The sequence below is a fragment of the Oncorhynchus mykiss genome, chromosome 13 (assembly GCF_057628025.1).
Source record: "Oncorhynchus mykiss isolate SJ-2025 chromosome 13, ASM5762802v1, whole genome shotgun sequence".
NCBI lineage: Eukaryota > Metazoa > Chordata > Actinopteri > Salmoniformes > Salmonidae > Oncorhynchus > Oncorhynchus mykiss.
Window position 1 is genome coordinate 38,585,026 of NC_143034.1, and position 17,845 is coordinate 38,602,870.

At 42.8% G+C, this 17,845-nt stretch overlaps 1 protein-coding gene across 4 annotated transcripts in view; it reads right to left on the reverse strand.

Annotated features, from left to right (window-relative positions):
• Positions 1-17,845, reverse strand: part of LOC110486076 (tau-tubulin kinase 1) — a 50,261-nt gene that overhangs the window by 19,565 nt on the left and 12,851 nt on the right. For all 4 annotated transcript variants that reach the window (XM_036940730.2, XM_090196148.1, XM_090196150.1 and 1 more), the window contains exons 7-14: positions 11,125-11,190; positions 10,743-10,835; positions 10,112-10,237; positions 9,569-9,723; positions 6,514-6,730; positions 5,956-6,137; positions 5,267-5,601; positions 4,735-4,898 (exon numbers count right to left, since the gene is read on the reverse strand). In XM_036940730.2, coding sequence (XP_036796625.1) covers positions 4,735-4,898; positions 5,267-5,601; positions 5,956-6,137; positions 6,514-6,730; positions 9,569-9,723; positions 10,112-10,237; positions 10,743-10,835; positions 11,125-11,190 — 1,338 coding nt within the window. The remainder of the gene's footprint in view (positions 1-4,734; positions 4,899-5,266; positions 5,602-5,955; positions 6,138-6,513; positions 6,731-9,568; positions 9,724-10,111; positions 10,238-10,742; positions 10,836-11,124; positions 11,191-17,845) is intronic.

Sequence of the window (17,845 nt, forward strand, 5' to 3'; positions counted from 1 at the left end):
GTTGTCCTTTATCAGTGAGGGCCATTGTTTCATTCATATAGAGCTGTATCCCGTTTTCCATTCAAACCTTTCAAATGATCTGGAAGTTATTGCTCACCCTAACCTCATAGATAAATACACCTGTTCGTCAAACATCTCATTCCAAAATCATGGGCATAAATATGGATTTGGTGCTGCTGTAACAGCCTCCAGTCTTTCTGGGAAAGCGTTCCACTAGATGTTGGAATATTGCTGCAGGGACTTGTTTCCATTCAGCCACTAGAGCATTAGTGAGTTTGGGCACTGATGTTGGGCGATTAGGCCTGGCTCGTTCCAATTCATCCCAAAGGTGTTTGATGGGGTTGAGGTCAGGGCTCTGTGCAGGCCAGTCAAATTCTTCCACACCAATCTCAACAAACCATTTCTGTATGGACCTTGCTTTGTGCATGGGGGTATTGTCATGCTAAAACAGGAAAGGGCCTTCCCCCAACTGTTGCCACAAAGTTGGAAGCACAGAATTGTCTAGAAAGTCATTATATACTTTAGCGTTAAGATTTCCCTTCACTGAAATTAAGGGAACTAGCCCGAACCAGGAAAAACAGCCCCCGGCCATTACTCCTCCACCAACCTTCACATTTGGCACTCTGCTTTATGGCAGGTAGCATGCTCCTGGCATCCACCAAACCCAGATTCATCCGTCGGACTGCCAGATGGTCATAGGAAGGCCAAAAAAGATCATCGAGGGCATCAACCACCCGAGCCTGTTCACACCGCTTCCATCCAGAAGGCGAGGTCAGTACAGGTGCATCAAAGCTGGGACCGAGAGACTGAAAAACAGCTTCTATCTCAAGGCCATCAGACTGCTAAACAGCAATCACTAACTCAGAGAGGCTGCTGCCTACATTGAGATCCAATCACTGGCCACTTTAATAAATGGATTACTAGTCACTTTATACAATGCACTAAATAATGCCACTTTAATAATGATTACATATCTTACATTACTCATATCACATGTATATACTGTATTTTATACCATCTATTGCACCTTGCCTATGCCGCTCGGCCATCGCTCATCCATAGACTGACATGTACATATTCTCATTCACCCCTTTAGATTTGTGTGTATTAGGTAGTTGTTAGGGAATTGTTAGATTACTTGTTAGATATTACTGCACTGTTGGAACTAGAAGCACAAGCATTTCGCTACATTCGCATTAACATCTGCTAACCATGTGTATGTGAAACACAATTTGATGAAGTGTGATTTGTCACTCCAGAGAACGCATTTCCACTGCTCCAGAGTCCAATGGCGGCGAGCTTCACACCACTCCAGGCGATGCGTGGCATTGCGCATGGTGATCTTAGGCTTGTGTGCGGCTGCTCAGCCACCCATTTCATGAAGCTCCCGACAAACAGGTCTTGTGCTGACATTGCTTCCAGAGGCAGTTTGGAACTCGGTAGTGAGTGTTGCAACCGAGGACAGATGATTTTTACGCGCTGCATGCCTCAGCACTCGGTGGCCCTGTTCTGTGAGCTTGTGTGGCCTGCCACTTCGCAGCTGAGCCTTTGTTGCTCCTAGATGTTTCCACTTCACAATAACAGCACTTACAGTTGACCGGGGCAGCTCTAGCAGGTCAAACATTTGCCAAGCTGACTTGTTGCAAAGGTGGCATCCCATGACAGTGCCACGTTGAAAGCCACTGAGCTCTTCAGTAAGGCCGTTCTACTGCCAATGTTCTATGGAGATTGCATGGCTGTGTGTTTGATTTTATACACTGTTCAGGCTGATATAGCCAAATCCACTAATTTCAGGGGGTGTCCATATACTTTTCTTTGTATAGTATTCATACTCTGCTCTGAGTTAGGTTGTTTTGAGGGATGTTTTGTGGCACCCTCTAGTGTTGGGCACAGGGGAATAAAAATAAAGAACCAGTGTTACTGTACTCACACCATGTGTATGGGCCTCCCATTAGACATACACAGTAGCCATGTATGACTCTTTTCAGCATGCACAGTTTATGCAAATCAGGGTTCTCCAACTCTAGGGAGATACTGGATGTGCAGGTTTTTTCCCCAACCCAGCACTAACACCTGTTTCCAATAATCAACTCATCATGACCTTCATTCAACCAGGGATGTCAAACTCAAAACAGTCTATCCATCATTTTGGGACTTTTTGATGCTCCCTGATTGTCTAGCTTTCAAATTCTGTGATTATTAGTGAGCTGGACACAGTCAAGAACATTTATGTATGTAGGTCCATTATCATTTCAACACAGTTTCAATTTGGTTTTAGTCATTTTAAAGTATATTGAGTTTGTTCCCCCCCACCAAAAAAAAACAAACATTTATATTGTTTCAAAAAAATAATCAAGCCACCCGTGGGCCGGATTGGACCTCCTCGCAGGCAGGATCCGAGCTCTGGGCAGTACGTTTGACACCTGTGCCATATGCCAACCAGTGATTGGACCTCCTCGCAGGCAGGATCCGAGCTCTGGGCAGTACGTTTGACACCTGTGCCATATGCCAACCAGTGATTGGACCTCCTCGCAGGCAGGATCTGAGCTCTGGGCAGTACGTTTTGACACCTGTGCCATATGCCAACCAGTGATTGGACCTCCTCGCAGGCAGGATCCGAGCTCTGGGCCGTACGTTTGACACCTGTGCCATATGACAACCAGTGATTGGACCTCCTCGCAGGCAGGATCCGAGCTCTGGGCAGTACGTTTTGACACCTGTGCCATATGCCAACCAGTGATTGGACCTCCTCGCAGGCAGGATCTGAGCTCTGGGCCGTACGTTTTGACACCTGTGCCATATGCCAACCAGTGATTGGACCTCCTCGCAGGCAGGATCTGAGCTCTGGTCAGTACGTTTTGACACCTGTGCCATATGCCAACCAGTGATTGGACCTCCTCGCAGGCAGGATCTGAGCTCTGGTCAGTACGTTTTGACACCTGTACCATATGCCAACCAGTGATTGGACCTCCTCGCAGGCAGGATCTGAGCTCTGGTCAGTACGTTTTGACACCTGTGCCATATGACAACCAGTGATTGGACCTCCTCGCAGGCAGGATCTGAGCTCTGGTCAGTACGTTTTGACACCTGTGCCATATGCCAACCAGTGATTGAGCGTTGGAAAACAAAGCATTTATGAATCTCTTTGAAATGCTCATGGATGTGTCTTTGGTTCATACTTAAATGCCTGTTTCTTGACACATATTTGTGTACAAAGCGGTATTTCAGAGTTGAAAGTGTAACGTGACAAAAATTAAATATAATACAGATATCATTGTTGGGCAAAATAGTATGATTGCATTACATTCTCACCTAGAAGACCCCTGAAGAACTGAAACCCTAATGGAAGCTACGGGACATTGGTTTTAACAATAAAAAGAAACATTTTGTCAACTTCAATTGTTCTCCAAGAAATTGCTGAATTTCCTCTATAATTCACCTAAAAGACTTGAACATTCCCCATATTTTCTTTCTGCATCTTTTTATGTATGAGGTAACGGTCAGCTTAATCACATTTGGTGGCAGCGGTGGGATATGTTTCCCTAGCCTGATGGGAAGACCCACTGTTTAAATGTTTTAATTTAACATTTTCAACCAAAGGTTTTCATGTCAGGAATTTATAACACTGACGTCAAGAACATGTTCGGTATGAAGAAAACATTTTGAAACTTGGTGGCACCACCTGAACATGTCCAAAGATGATATTTCTGTTACAAAAACCTTTTGCTACGGCTATCTGGATGTTTGTTACATTATTCTCATCAGAATGACAAAGTGTCATCATGTATGCATATATCTTGTTTCATCAGTGTGTCATAACGAGGGCATCAAGTGCAGTGCAACCCTAACAAATGTCAACCCGAATACAGGGACGTACTGGGACCAGGAATCTTCCCGGGGTATGGACCGGCCCATCTGGCATTTGCCGGAACCGTAAAATGAAAAAAATGCTTGTGGAGTCATTGAGAAAACTATTGAGAAAATATTGTAGAAATACATTGGGGGGAAAGAACCTATCAAAAACAACCCTACTCATGCCACCATCTCACCCAAAAAGCATAAACTGTTCAATAATTATTATATGTAATACTACATCTGATCTGATGCTGGAATATGCAGTTAGCAAAGCCACGTCTCCCATTCATACCGTAGCATTACAAAACAATGGTTAAAACCAAAAGTCATGGGCAAAACCAAACTGATGGAAAGGAACAATTTGTGCCTGCTGACACAGAAAAAGGCACATTTTCTCTCTTTACACTGGCAGGATATGTCACACCAATGACAGTGTGACTGACACTAAAATGGCTGCAGGAATAATGGTCGCCCCCCGCCAAGGTATTCACTTCCCACTGGCTTGCAAAATTGTAGGATTGCAAAATTCCCAGGTTTTCTAGAAAGATTACTTGAATTATAAGGAAATAAGACGGAAATCCGTGAATCTTCCAACTGAGATTTCTGGAAAAACAGGTAATTTGGGTTAAATTATCGGAATTTCGCAACCCTTGGTTTACCACTGCATGTTAATGGACATCCCGACCAGAGGGGGCACCGAACAGCTCATCTTTACATAATCTGGATAGATCAACAACACCCACCGCTAAGGTGGGTCTCATCCATATCATCTAAAGATTGACCACACTGTGCAGCAGGCGACCCAGCTCTGAGCCGACTACCATGAACATGCAAGGAGAGAAGGCTCCCTCCACCAATAAGGTTGGCCCGATCTCTTACCGGTCTTTGGGGTCCGATAGGACGGCCTGGTGGGAGTGAATGACAGGGCGACATGGCGGGGCTTCCCCCACTTCGTCTGGAGGCTTCCTCCTCGGTGAGCGTGAGCATGCCCCGGCTGCTGTTGGTTGTGTGGGTCGTCTTGGGCCGCACCACCATCTCCGCCCCTAAAACAAAGGATTGGTTAGGAATCTAGTACCCTTTTCACCATATCATGCCAACCGGAACCAAACTGTGATGGGTTGAATATTTAATTTTCACATGGTCCTTTTCAGCACGGTTCCAGCAAATGTGATGGATGCATAACCAGGTCAGCTCAGTACAAATGCTTTGGTTCGGCTCAGTAGCGTGAAAAGTGTTTGTCGGATTAAGTCAAACGTTAAATAATATTTTAATGTCAGAGGAGAGATGAGCATCATCGTCAACACAACTTGTACGGAATAGAACAGAACTGAATACAACAGAACTGAATAGAACAACATTGAACTGACTGAAATTTCACATTATTGAATGTACATAAAACCTTCAGGCCCACCTCCTCCCCGCAGCTTCCTCCTCTCCTCTCCCTCCTCCAAGGGCCTCAGCTCCTCAGGCTCCTCATCTGTGGTGCCCGACGTGGTGGGCTGGAAGTCCCTCAGCTCTGTCTCCTTGTCAATGATCACCCACTCCTTGCTATCAAAGTCTTCCTCCTCTGCTAGCGGCACCGATCTGATAAAGGCATTGCTGTGGGCTTCCTGGTCCACGGACGCCACCGAGCCCTCGCCGTGCCGCCCGCGCTGCAGGCCGTCGTCCACAGACAGCATCATGGCCGGTTGGGACGAGTACATGTGGCGCGAGGGCGAGCCCAGGATGTCCATGCGGGACCTGATACTGTGGCACACAGATATGTCCACATACACACAGGTACAAGCACGAGGATGTAGAAGTGCACATAGACACACAAGCACGCACAAACAGATGCAACAAAAGACCAAAAGAACACACACATTAAGTATTGAATTAAGTATTAAAGTGGAGGGCTATAATAGATAGGCTTATAGCAGTTACACAGACCCTAACCCAAAGGACTTTCCTGGAACGCCTAAGAGACTAATGTAGCTAGGTACAATACTAAATGTATTTTAGCATAATGCACTTCCTGGTTAACTACTATACTTAAATACTACTATACTAAAAGCTAGTACAGGTCTGTAACTAATACTAGAGCTGGTTTGTAGTGGTCACCTTTGGCCATAGCCATCGACGGCCCTCCCATCAGCGGCCGACATGCGGTCTGACTCTGGGCTGTTGATGCGGCGGTACCGGAGGGAGCGCACCTGGCCACTGGGGGACTCTGGGGCCCCTCCTGCCCGGCACGGCGACATGGGACAGGCCCCTCTGCTGGGTTCATCCCCCTCCTGGGCCCCCTGCAGACACAGAGGGGAGAGGAGGGGAAGAAACGGGAGGGGAAAGGAGAGACAGGAGGTCACGATGGTGTATGCTAAACAGTAATTCATTCTAAAATGTGTCTATTACCACTGCTAGGAGTTTAAAGGGTAGGCCTTCGCCTGTCTAGTGTACACATTTTCTGTCTGGATGTTCGTCTCAGTCTGTGCATCTGTATGTCCGTCTATCATCCTCTACCCAGCCAACTAACAATCGATCCCATATTTTTCATTAATAAAAAATGCTAAAAATACTGTTATCAACAAACAGTATAAGCTACGCTAGAACAACATCTACATAGATGCCATACAGTAAAATGTTGTGTTCTCCTTCCCCTCATCCTTCCCCCTTACTCACCTTGCCCAGGCTGATCCTGAGTTTGTTGCGGTTGAAGTCGGTGTCCTCCCATCCCTCGCCCTTTGCGGGCGTCTGGCCACCGCCCTCGCCCCCCTGGCGGCTCCCACTGGGAGGCAGGACCGGAGGGGCGTTCTCCTGGTCGCTGAGGTGCTCGTCCTGGAGCACGTTCTCCGTGTTCTCTCTCTGGAGGTCTCCAGGCACCGGGGTGTTTAGGGCTCTGTGGGAGAAGATGGATGGGAGTTGCGGGATGGGTTCAGGTTAAATCAGTTGATTAAGATCAGCGGCGGCCCAAGGATGTACACAATGTATATTATAAACACATGTATAACACCTATATGTGAATATATGTCCACTGGGAATGCAGGTTTTTGTTCCAGCCCTACTCAATTCCAAAATGTTTTTTATTTTTTTATTTCCTGAATTATGCATGCACTTAATTAATGCACTTTGTACAGGCAACCCTCAAAGTTCAGTAAACATCTATTTATTCAGTGAAACATTGATTGTAAACTGGTATTTCAAAGTCCTTTTACAGCCTAGTTTAGAATTCAATATCATGCATTTCAAAGGGTTTGGATGAGCAGTGTGGCAGTAGCCTCGAGGTGTGACAGCAATACTGATGGACACAAAACCAGTTCTTTCTCTTTTGCACTGGGAGGCTAAGGATGCTTCCTAAATGGCACCCTATTCCCCACATAGTGCAATATGACGTCAAAGTGCACTACTTAGGGAATAGGGTGCCATTTAGGATAGAGCCTCATGTGTGATGACGACCAAAACACTAACGATGTCTCCAGAGATAAGGATGTTGTGTTCGCAGGGAAGTCATGCAGCTGTGTGTAGTCTGTGCGTGTCTAGGCAGCCTGAACAGTAAAGAGCTTCAAACCAGACAGTCATCAGAGAGAGAGAGAATCTTCAAAAATAATATATTTGGGTGAGTGAGTCAAACAATAGCTCCCATGAAAGATGTATAAAAGACAGATTAAAAATAGAGCACTGTGACTGCACTATCATGTTGTGGCACTTTCAGGATCTAATGTATTGTGCCATTGCACTGTGATTTGATACTGTAAATGTCAAGTATCAAAGACAGCCAACTGGTGAAAAAGACTCTAAGATAAACGAAGATGCAGAAATATGACATCATCATACACAATGGGGAAACGTTCTGCTTACAAAAGTCAACAACTACAAAATGTGAATCTGCCATGAATTAATGAATTTCAGCTGGCACAGCTGGAACACTGAAATGTTGATTAATGGTTACTGTCCCTGTTAACACTAGAACCACTAAAGCATTCATTTCGACTGCTCATTCATATAATTGTTTTTATTACTCTGCCATTTTTAAAGCCAATCCCCCCACCGTCCTTGACTTTTCTTAAGTCTATATAACCGTAGGTAGAACGTTAATATCACAAACCGAACTGGAGTTATAACCAGTTTCAGGAGGGCATCTCATTTTTTGAATGGTTTTCCCCGTTGCACCTTCCACGACAGTGCCCAGTTGATAATCAGAATGTAATTACCCATTTTGAATGAAGAATAAGGCAGGCCATTATATTGTACTGGTATAATGTAATCATAATCTGAATATGTATACCCTAAATATGTACCCTCTATCAGTCCACCTAATCCAAGCAGTTTCATCAGTCTACTCAGGCCTACTTGGAGTACACAGTGAGAGCGTGCGTCATTTACAATGGCAAGAAGACAAAGACGAACGGATGCACATGCTGTGTTAGCCCTGCTACTAGAACTGAATGAAAATAACTCATGACATCTGATTACTCTTCAGATTCTGAGCCTCAGCGTGAACCTACACCTCCAAGGTCTTAGACAGAACAGCATGCAGCATGCAGCAGGTGCCCTCGCCTCCAATAAATGAAATGTGAGAGACAAAAGAGAGGAAGAGACGGCATCGTTTGGATACAACAAGCCAGTGACAATGCTACAGGCTGATTATCAGTACAAAATGTCATCACAGAGAGCAGGCCCCAGGGGTGTAGCCAGGTCAGAGAAATCATGTCACGGGATCGCTTCAGAGAGATCATGCGTCACCTTCGTTTTGGTGTTAAAGAAATGAGAATGCGATGCCTGGAAACAAATTCGCCATGGTATCCAACGTATAAATAATCCACTCTTTTTTACTGCTGTCATATCGATACTTATATTCATTATAATGACATTATTACATTTGTGCAGATTTTCACCATTTATCAAGTACAGTTGGTGCTAACCATGCGCCTTGGTGGTTGGAATATGTTTTATTTATTTAATCATTATTAAAAGAATGTCACGTCCTGACCTTAGTTCCTTTTTTATGTCTCTATTTTTGGTTTGGTCAGGGCGTGAGTTGGGGTGGGCATTCTATGTTTTTGTTCTATGTTTTGTATTTCTGTGTTTAGCCTGGTATGGTTCCCAATCAGAGGCAGCTGTCTATCGTTGTCTCTGATTGAGAACCATACTTAGGTAGCTTGTTCCCACCTGTGTTTGTGGGTAGTTGTTTTCTGTTTTGTGTGTCTTCACCTTACATTTTTTGTTTTGTTCACGCTCTCTCTTTGTTGTTTTTTGGTTATTGCAGTGTTCAGTTTATTTATTAAAATTAACATGGACACTTACCACGCTGCGTTTTGGTCTTATCCTTCCTATTCCTCATCCGAGGAGGACAACGATCATTACAAAGAAGCTGTTACCGTGTTCCAACACAAAGGCACTCCACAAATAAAACTGATTGAAAACTTGAATTTTTACATATAGCCTACAGCAACATAAACAAATGAAAATGCTATTGTGTTATTTTAAATGTTTTTTTTTTTACTCAAATGTTACCTTCATAAACACAACCAAATACTAATTTTTGTGATAGCACATATGAAACGTATGAATCACACTGTTAGTGTTGCAGTCAGAATCACTGCTCATTAGCCTGAAGGGGGTTCCTCGAGGCCCAGCGGTTCTAGTGTTAAATGAATTGCAAGCAGAAAGTTGCCCTGCAGTGTAAAATTGTGGACTTTCCTTTTAATCCTAATGGTAAATATATCAGGGTCCTTACCCCACCATGGCGACGGTGGGCCGTGTGTTGTGCTGTGGTTGGGTGGAGGCGCTTGTTGACTGTGTGGAGTCTGTCCCGCCTTTCTCCCAATCAAACGGCTCATTTTCCGTGATGTTGCGCTCCTTCATGCTGTTCTCAAACACCGACATCAGCAGCTGGGAAATAAAGGAAATTTGACTTTGGCTACATCCCAAATGACACCCTAATCTTTAAATAGACCCTTTCCCTTGACCGGCCAAATAGAAAACAACTCCAAATTAGACTCTGGTTGTGTCCAAACGGCACCCTACTTCCTTTATATTGGTCAAAAGTAGTGCAGTACATAAGAAATAGGGTGTCATTTTAGATGCAATTTAGCTATTGGAAATAGCATAGGGAGAACTAGGAAGCATTGATGAAGTCAATATATCAGTTTGTGTGAGCATACAAAAAAGTCCCCGGAATAGTGAGATGGTGGCCAGTCAAAAAAAAAAGAGACATTTGTTGGAGCATTTCAAAACACTTTCAAAGTACTTTCCTTATTCTCTATACTGCGAAAGGTACCTGATAATCCGGCTTGGTGTAGTAGTCCAGGCCCAATACATGGTCGAGGAAGATATGAAACTCTGACGGCATGTGTTTCAGCAACATCCTATGGTCATATCGATCTTTAATCTGCCCAACTTGCTCCTGCGCAAAAAAACCCCAGAATAAAACATTATATATTTGTTTGACTTTATTTAATTGTCATTCAGCAGCTGAACAAACCAGTCCTTTCCCCTTCCCCCTCCATTTAGCCATTGCGCCATGTGGCACAAGTGCCCGAAAGCTGACGGAGTGAAAATGATCAAGGGTGTAGGGGCAAATTAGACCATCCTATATGCAACTTCAACGGAGCCAACACACACTGTGAAATTTGGAGTTTGCACAATTTCATACAAAGAATCGAGAGGCGTACAAAATGATATGCCACATGCATTTATTTCTATCTGATTTCGAAGGCGCAACTCATATTACAAAATAAATACCTACTAAGTGAAATGTTGAATTGTTACTTACATTGTTAAGAGTTTGAAAGATAAGAAGGTCCAGAAAGGCTTGTGTTTTGTTCAGCTTGCGTATGATTTGATTATTTGACTTTAACGATTCGCTAGAAATACAGTGGGTCTGTCGTGGACGAGTGAAGGGACTCTACCTTGTCCTTGATTTTCCTCCATGGTAGCTGTCCAACTGCAAATTCCACCAACATGTAAAATAAAGACCATAGGTCATCATGGCGGCCCATTTCCTGGGGAGAGAAAAAATTAAAAGTAAAGATTATGAATGATATCCACGCTATACCGTTTCAATTAGTACACTACACCCTTTTAATAGTGCCAAACCTAAGGTTGCCCCCATAGAGATCCTATTAAATAACTAGAGGGGTTATGTATTGTAATTCCTTATTATATGGTTGCCCACCACCAATTGACAGTACAACAACATAATTAACAAGTTCTACGTTTATTTCAAAAGAGCAAAATTGGCAGAATACATTTTCCAGCATTTACATTTCGACAACATGAACATTTGTTTACTTTGTTTTTATGTGCGTTGACTGAGGCATATCGGACAGTTCCTCGAAAACCTGCAACAGTTCTCGGCTGAAAGGAAATAAAACAGTATTAGTGACGGACGAACATCAACAACGTCTTAGAAAAAGAAAAATTCTTAACACATCTTCCTTCTAGGTTTATCCCTACTGTTCACTCTCCAAAATCTGGTGGTTTTAAAAAAACAAACTATTCCTATCTAAATGTTTACTTAAATGTGAAGTAAATAATAAGGACAACAAATGGAATAAAATAAAATGACTGACAACGATTTACATTTACACTACACTAGCATTCATCCCACATCCGTTAGCGCCAAATAAACATGACACAACAGCTACATAGAGGACACATGCAATACAAACCATCTTAAGACCCAAAAGCACGCCATCGAACGTTGAAAATGCTATATTTGACCTTGACTACTCGATCTGACATGCGCCATAAGATGCCGAAGTCAAATATAGGTAATATCAATGCTTTTGTTGCCAGCATTTAGTGCCGTAGAGGAGTTATGAATGCTTAATGTAAACACAGTGAATCTAAATTGTAAAAATAAAAGCTAAATAATAAAGTAGACAGAAACATAAGTGAGGGGTCACACCTTTAATCTGTACACTAAATCCTACTAAAAGCTCATGAATGCATATCTGTGTGTTCGGCTCAGTGAGCGACTTGGGTCAAACCATAATGGTATTATAACGTAGTTGAGCTAAATTCTATTTTAATCCAGTCAATATCAATAATTAATATTAAATGAACTTGAATTGAAATCTTTCAATAACTCCTTCGAATTTTTTCCTAAATGTCGATTCATTTCCTATACTGACAATCTGAAAATTGACTTGCGCCTCTCTAGTTGAGTAACTCAATCTCTTGTGTTTGGCTTGGGATGGCAGTATCAGTGGCGCAGAACATGCTGTTCGTTCTCACATTACCCTCGCGGTTTGCTGGTGACGTGACCTTCGCTCCGAGTAGATATTCTGTTGCTTTCAAGTTTGTTGCTTTCAACTGCGTATGCATCAGAATTAGGACCCTGCTCTGACACATTGCTAAAACCTAAAAGAAACAGAATATCTAAGTGTAAGTTAGAGAGTGAGCAATAATGTACAAATATCTCACATCCGAATGTGGCTCTAATATTATTGCTATGTAGATAGATCCACTTATAGCTGTTGCTATATAAAATAGCTGCAAGCAACAATAAGGGGGTCCTAGCAATAGAAATACCATCACTTGGTTAGTTATTGATATAAGTATAACAGAAAGGTCAAAGGTGGGTGTCCTTAGTGTGACCCCTCTGCTATGAGGAGAACAGAAAGCTTGGTGACCACACTCACGTCACTCTGTCATCATGCACATGACAGCCACGGCGGAGCAAGGATCTGATGGAGAAACAGGTTGGAGCATGCACTTCAAAATCAAATATCCAAAGGAACTGTAAAACACAAAACAAAGGCAAGCACTGAAACAAAAGGAATTAATAAACGTAAGGAAATGTAACAGAAATAGGCACACATCACATCACAAAAAGTGACAATTACACATAGTAATGGCAGTAACTTGTCAAACATTTTCTATTGGCTTATATGTAATAGAGAGAACTATATACTTAATGAGTTGATAATAAGCAATGTCCTTGCTCACCATCAATGGCCACAATTCTGTCTTAAATATTAACATTTTTGTAAACGTGTTTGAACTTCCTGTAACAACCACATTCTGGCTTACAACATCACACATTCAGAAAATGTGTCAGTTTGATTTGTGGGAACTGCTGGTGAGTTGGGATCTTACTTTTTTCAACTGGCTGTTTTCAAGTTTCAAATCCCATTTTTTCACCTACTGTAGGTCTGAAAGTGGATTGAGTGGTATCCTATCCAAGAGGCAATAACGTGCATGAAACAGCCTAAATAATACCCATATAATGGCGTTATATAATCTGTAATAACAGAATATTACAAGTTAAAAGCCCCAGAAAAAGTATGGCATTGCTGATATTACTATACTGACACTGAGCCGAGAAAGGGGGGGAGAGAGTAAGATATCAGAATAATAAATAGAGCTGAACACTGTAAAAGGCATCATGGACAGTGAAGTTTGTACAGTGCAATAATGTTATGTATATCTTGCATAACTGGCAGCATTTAGCAAAGTATAACATACAGTATTTGAGAACTGTGCAGTAGTATTTCTCCTTAAAAAGGGATAGTTCTATCTAAATAAGAAATTAATCAAGGGAAAAGTCTACGTATTGGGGCGGTTTCCCAGACACAGATTAGGCCTAGTCTTGAACTAAATAAATTCATGTGTTTGAGTCTAGAAATAGACTTCATCTGATTACACATAAAACTCCCTGAAAAGTGGCCTAATCCTGCAGCATTACATACTCAAAATAGTAAACCAGCTTCAATCAAATATAAGTGTGTTAAAGCCATACATTTTGTCAGCTGATATGTAATTTGACGGATGCCTCAAGATAAAGCTAACTTTGAAAGCATTTTTTTCCAGCAGCGCCTGATATATTTTAAATGTAGCCTTTATTTAACTGGGCAAGTCAGTTAAGAACATATTCTTATTTACAATGACGGCCTACCCCGGGCCAAACCCGGACAACGCTGGGACAATTGTGCGCTGCCCTATGGGACTCCCAATCACGGCCGGATATGATACATCCTGGATTCAAACCAGGGACTGTAGTGACATCTCTTGCATTGAGATGCAGTGCCTTAGACCGCTGCGCCACTTGAGAACCCCAATATGTCAATATATGAATATGAAAATATCCCAAGAGTTTACAAAACCCATCAACATTTAACATGCATGCCAAAATCTCTACATAAATAATATCTTCCACTTCTCAGAAGAAGTCATGGAAAACAAGATTTCTTATAAAACGCCTGATGCGTGCCATGAAAGGAAAAATAGCTCTGCTATTTATTATCCACAATGATTTATTCAGTTATCAGGGAGGGAAAGTGAGGGAGGATCCTTCTTCATTGCGGAGAGAACACTAGTGTTTAGCAGCTGATAGGTCTTTCACTGCACAAGCACTGAATGCCAACGGCTGAGTGCTAACAAATATGCTTTTTTGCTAATGGCTGGGGGCTAACAGCTACATGCTAACAAAAATGCTTTGTGGCTAATGGCTAAGGGGCTGACATAGTGGCAAGGTGAAGGACATTTGGACAGGGGAGGCCCCTGACACTTGCTTCCCTGGAGACCTGGCTGCCTAGGGGTAGGGGAGAGGCATACACTGCTAATGGCCAGGGACTGGGGGAAGAGGGAGATGAAGAGAGGGAGGGGAGATGGAATGAGAGAGGGAGAGGGAATGAGGAGGAGGGAGAGAGAGGGAGGGAAGCAGGGGTAAAGAGCGAGAGAGACATGGAAGCAGGAGGAGTTAAATAAAATGAGATGGAGAGACAAACAGGCAGGGAGAGGTAGACAGAAAGAGGGAAAAGCAAATGGGAGAGAAAAAAGGAGGGATAACGATAGAGAGAGAGGGAGCCAGAGCCTCACATTCATCACGAATCAATGAGCTGAAGCTGACTCAGCTGTACTGGCTAGAAGGGCAAAAAAATCAGAGAGCAAGAGAAGGGAAAAAGGAGAAGGGAAGCGAGAGGTGTAGCCATAGCCCACTGACGCATGCAAAAGCAAATTAAATCTCACACTGCTGCACACAGAGCTCTGAATGCAGAGAGAGAGAGGGGGCGGGGGGCTGCTGCATGAGGACACAGAGTGTTCGGGCCAGAGATATGAGAGGAGAGGGGGGAGATGTAGAGAGAAATCGAGGAGAGCAGATAGTGACTGAGTCAAAGAGATGAGAGAAATAGAGAGATGGAGAAGAGTAGGAGAGTGGAGGGAAGGGGGAGAGCGGTGCCTAAGAGATGGGAGGCAAAAGAAGGGGAGAGTAATGGAAAGAGTGGATGGAAAGGGAGAGGAGCCGAAAGAGAAATGGAGTGGATGAGAGAAATGAATAAGAGGCAAGCGGGGAAAGGAGAGAAGATACTTGAGAGAGTCTATTTAAAATGAGGGGAGAGGAGAAGAGGAAAGGAGGGAGGAAAAGGAGAGAGATAAAGGGGGAGAATAGTCCAGGGGAGAGAAGGACAAATGCATAAGCAATTGATGAGAGGGAGAAGAAAGGAGAGGAGGTGAAAGTGCTAGAGGAGATTAAGGGAGATAAAAGGATAGGGAGAAGAGGAAATGACAGGATGGAAGTGGAGGAAAAGAAGAAGAAGAAGATCAAAGAGGGGAAGAAGTGGAGAGATTGAAAATGCAGTCAATAAATCAAATCAAATTTGATTTGTCACATGCGCCGAATACAACAGGTGTTGTATTGTGTACACCTTACAGTGAAATGCTTACTTACAAGCCCTTAACTAACACTTTGGATACCTCTCTCTTGGATGAAGGTTTGTGTAGAGACAGAGACAAACAGTGTGCTGGTAGGAGAATGGGGAGGTTAGTCCTTCTTCTGCTTAGTTCTGGTCGCATAAGACTTTGATTAGCATGTACAGTTGAAGACGGAAGTTTACATACACTTAGGTTGGAGTCATTAAAACTCGTTTTTCAACCACTCCACAAATTTCTTGTTAACAAACTATAGTTTTGGCAAGTCGGTTAGGACATCTACTTTGTGCATGACAAGTCATTTTTCCAACAATTGTTTACAGACAGATCACGTATAATTCACTGTATCACAATTCCAGTGGGAAAGCAGATTACATACACTAAATTGACTGTGCCTTTAAACAGCTTGGAACATTCCAGAAAATTATGTCATGGCTTTAGAAGCTTCTGATATGCTTATTAGCATAATTTGAGTCTGTGGATGCTGTGGATGCATTTCAAGGTCTACCTTAAAACTCAGTGCCAAAATGGGAAAATCTAAAGAAATCAGCCAAGACCTCAGAAAAAAAATTGTAGACCTCCACAAGTCTGGTTCATCCTTGGGAGCAATTTTCAAACGCCTGAAGGTACCACGTTCATCTGTACAAACAATAGTACGCAAGTATAAACACCATGGGACCACACAGCCGTCATACCGCTCAGGAAGGGGTATACGTTCTGTCTCCTAGAGATGAACGTACTTTGATGTGAAAATGCAAATCAATCCCAGAACAACAGCAAAGGTTCTTGTGAAGATGCTGGAGGAAACAGGTACAAAAGTATCTATATCCACAGTAAAATGAGTCCTATATTGACATAACCTGGAAGGCTGCTCAGCAAGGAAGAAGCCACTGCTCCAAAACCGCCATAAAAAAGTCAGACTACGATTTGCAACTGCACATGGAACACAGATCATACTTTTGGGAATAATGTCCTCCGATCTGATGAAAAAAAAATAGAACTGTTTGGCCATAATGACCATCGTTATGTTTGGAGGAAAAAGAGGGAGGTTTACAAGCCAAAGAACACCATCCCAACCATTAAGCACGGGGGTGGCAGCATGTTGTGGGGTGCTTTTCTGCAGGAGGGACTGGTGCACCTCACAAAATAGATGGCATCATGAGTCAGGAAAATTATGTGGATATATTGAAGCAACATCTCAAGACATCAGTCAGGAAGTTAAAGCTTGGTCGCAAATGGGTCTTCCAAATGGACAATGACCCCAAGCATTCTTCCAAAGTTGTGGCAAAATGGCTTAAGACAACAAAGTCAACATATTGGAGTGGCCATCACAAAGCCCTGACCTCAATCCTATAGACATTTTGTGGGCAGAACTGAAAAAGCGTGTGCGAGGAAGGAGGACTCAGTTACACCAGCTCTGTCAGGAGGAATGGGTCAAAATTCACCCAATTTATCATGGGAAGCTTGTAGAAGGCTAAAAGAAATGTTTGACCCAAGTTAAACAACTTAAAGGCAATGCTACCAAATACTAATTGATTGTATGTAAACTTCTGACCCACTGGGAATGTGATGAAAGAAATAAAAGCTTAAATAAATAATTCTCTCTACTATTATTCTGACATTTCACATTCTTAAAATAAAGTGGTGATCCTAACTGACCTAAGACAGGGCATTTTTACTAGGATTAAATGTCAGGAATTTTGAAAAACTGAGTTTAAATGTATTTGGCTAAGGTGTATGTAAACTTCCGACTTCAACTGTAAACTAACTTCAAAGGCTTTCTATAATGGTTAGCTGGCTTGGAGGAAGGATTTAGTGTTGTGTGCACTTAGCTAACTGCTATCCCATAGCCTACAGTACATTGCACATGAAGTGTGACTGGCTGAAGAAAATGCCCCAACATGTTCTCATGCTATCTGATTTGCTCAAAGTCAAGTTGTTGGCCACTGACAAGCGTTGCGTAGGTTCATCGAAACCGGGTCAGCACATAGCAGGTAACGCTTTTGTTCTAGCAAGAGAAGGAACAGCCTCCCACTGTGATAAGTACCTATCGACAGTCTTCGGCAATCAGATTCTCAGTGTGTTACATACTTTAGGATGGGTGACGTGACGTCATTGATCCTGACCCACCATGGATATATCATATTACCGTTTGCCTTTTAGATCATAATAAATGGACAGGGGTACCTGATCCTAGATCAGCACTCCTACTCTGAGATGGTTTATAAATACAAGCCTAGACCTGCTAATCTGTGCAGCCTCACCATTGCAATAAAGATGACCTGGAATTTATCCACGAGCTGGACATTATTCTAATAACATCACAATAACATTTAAGTGGGCGGCAGGTAGCCTA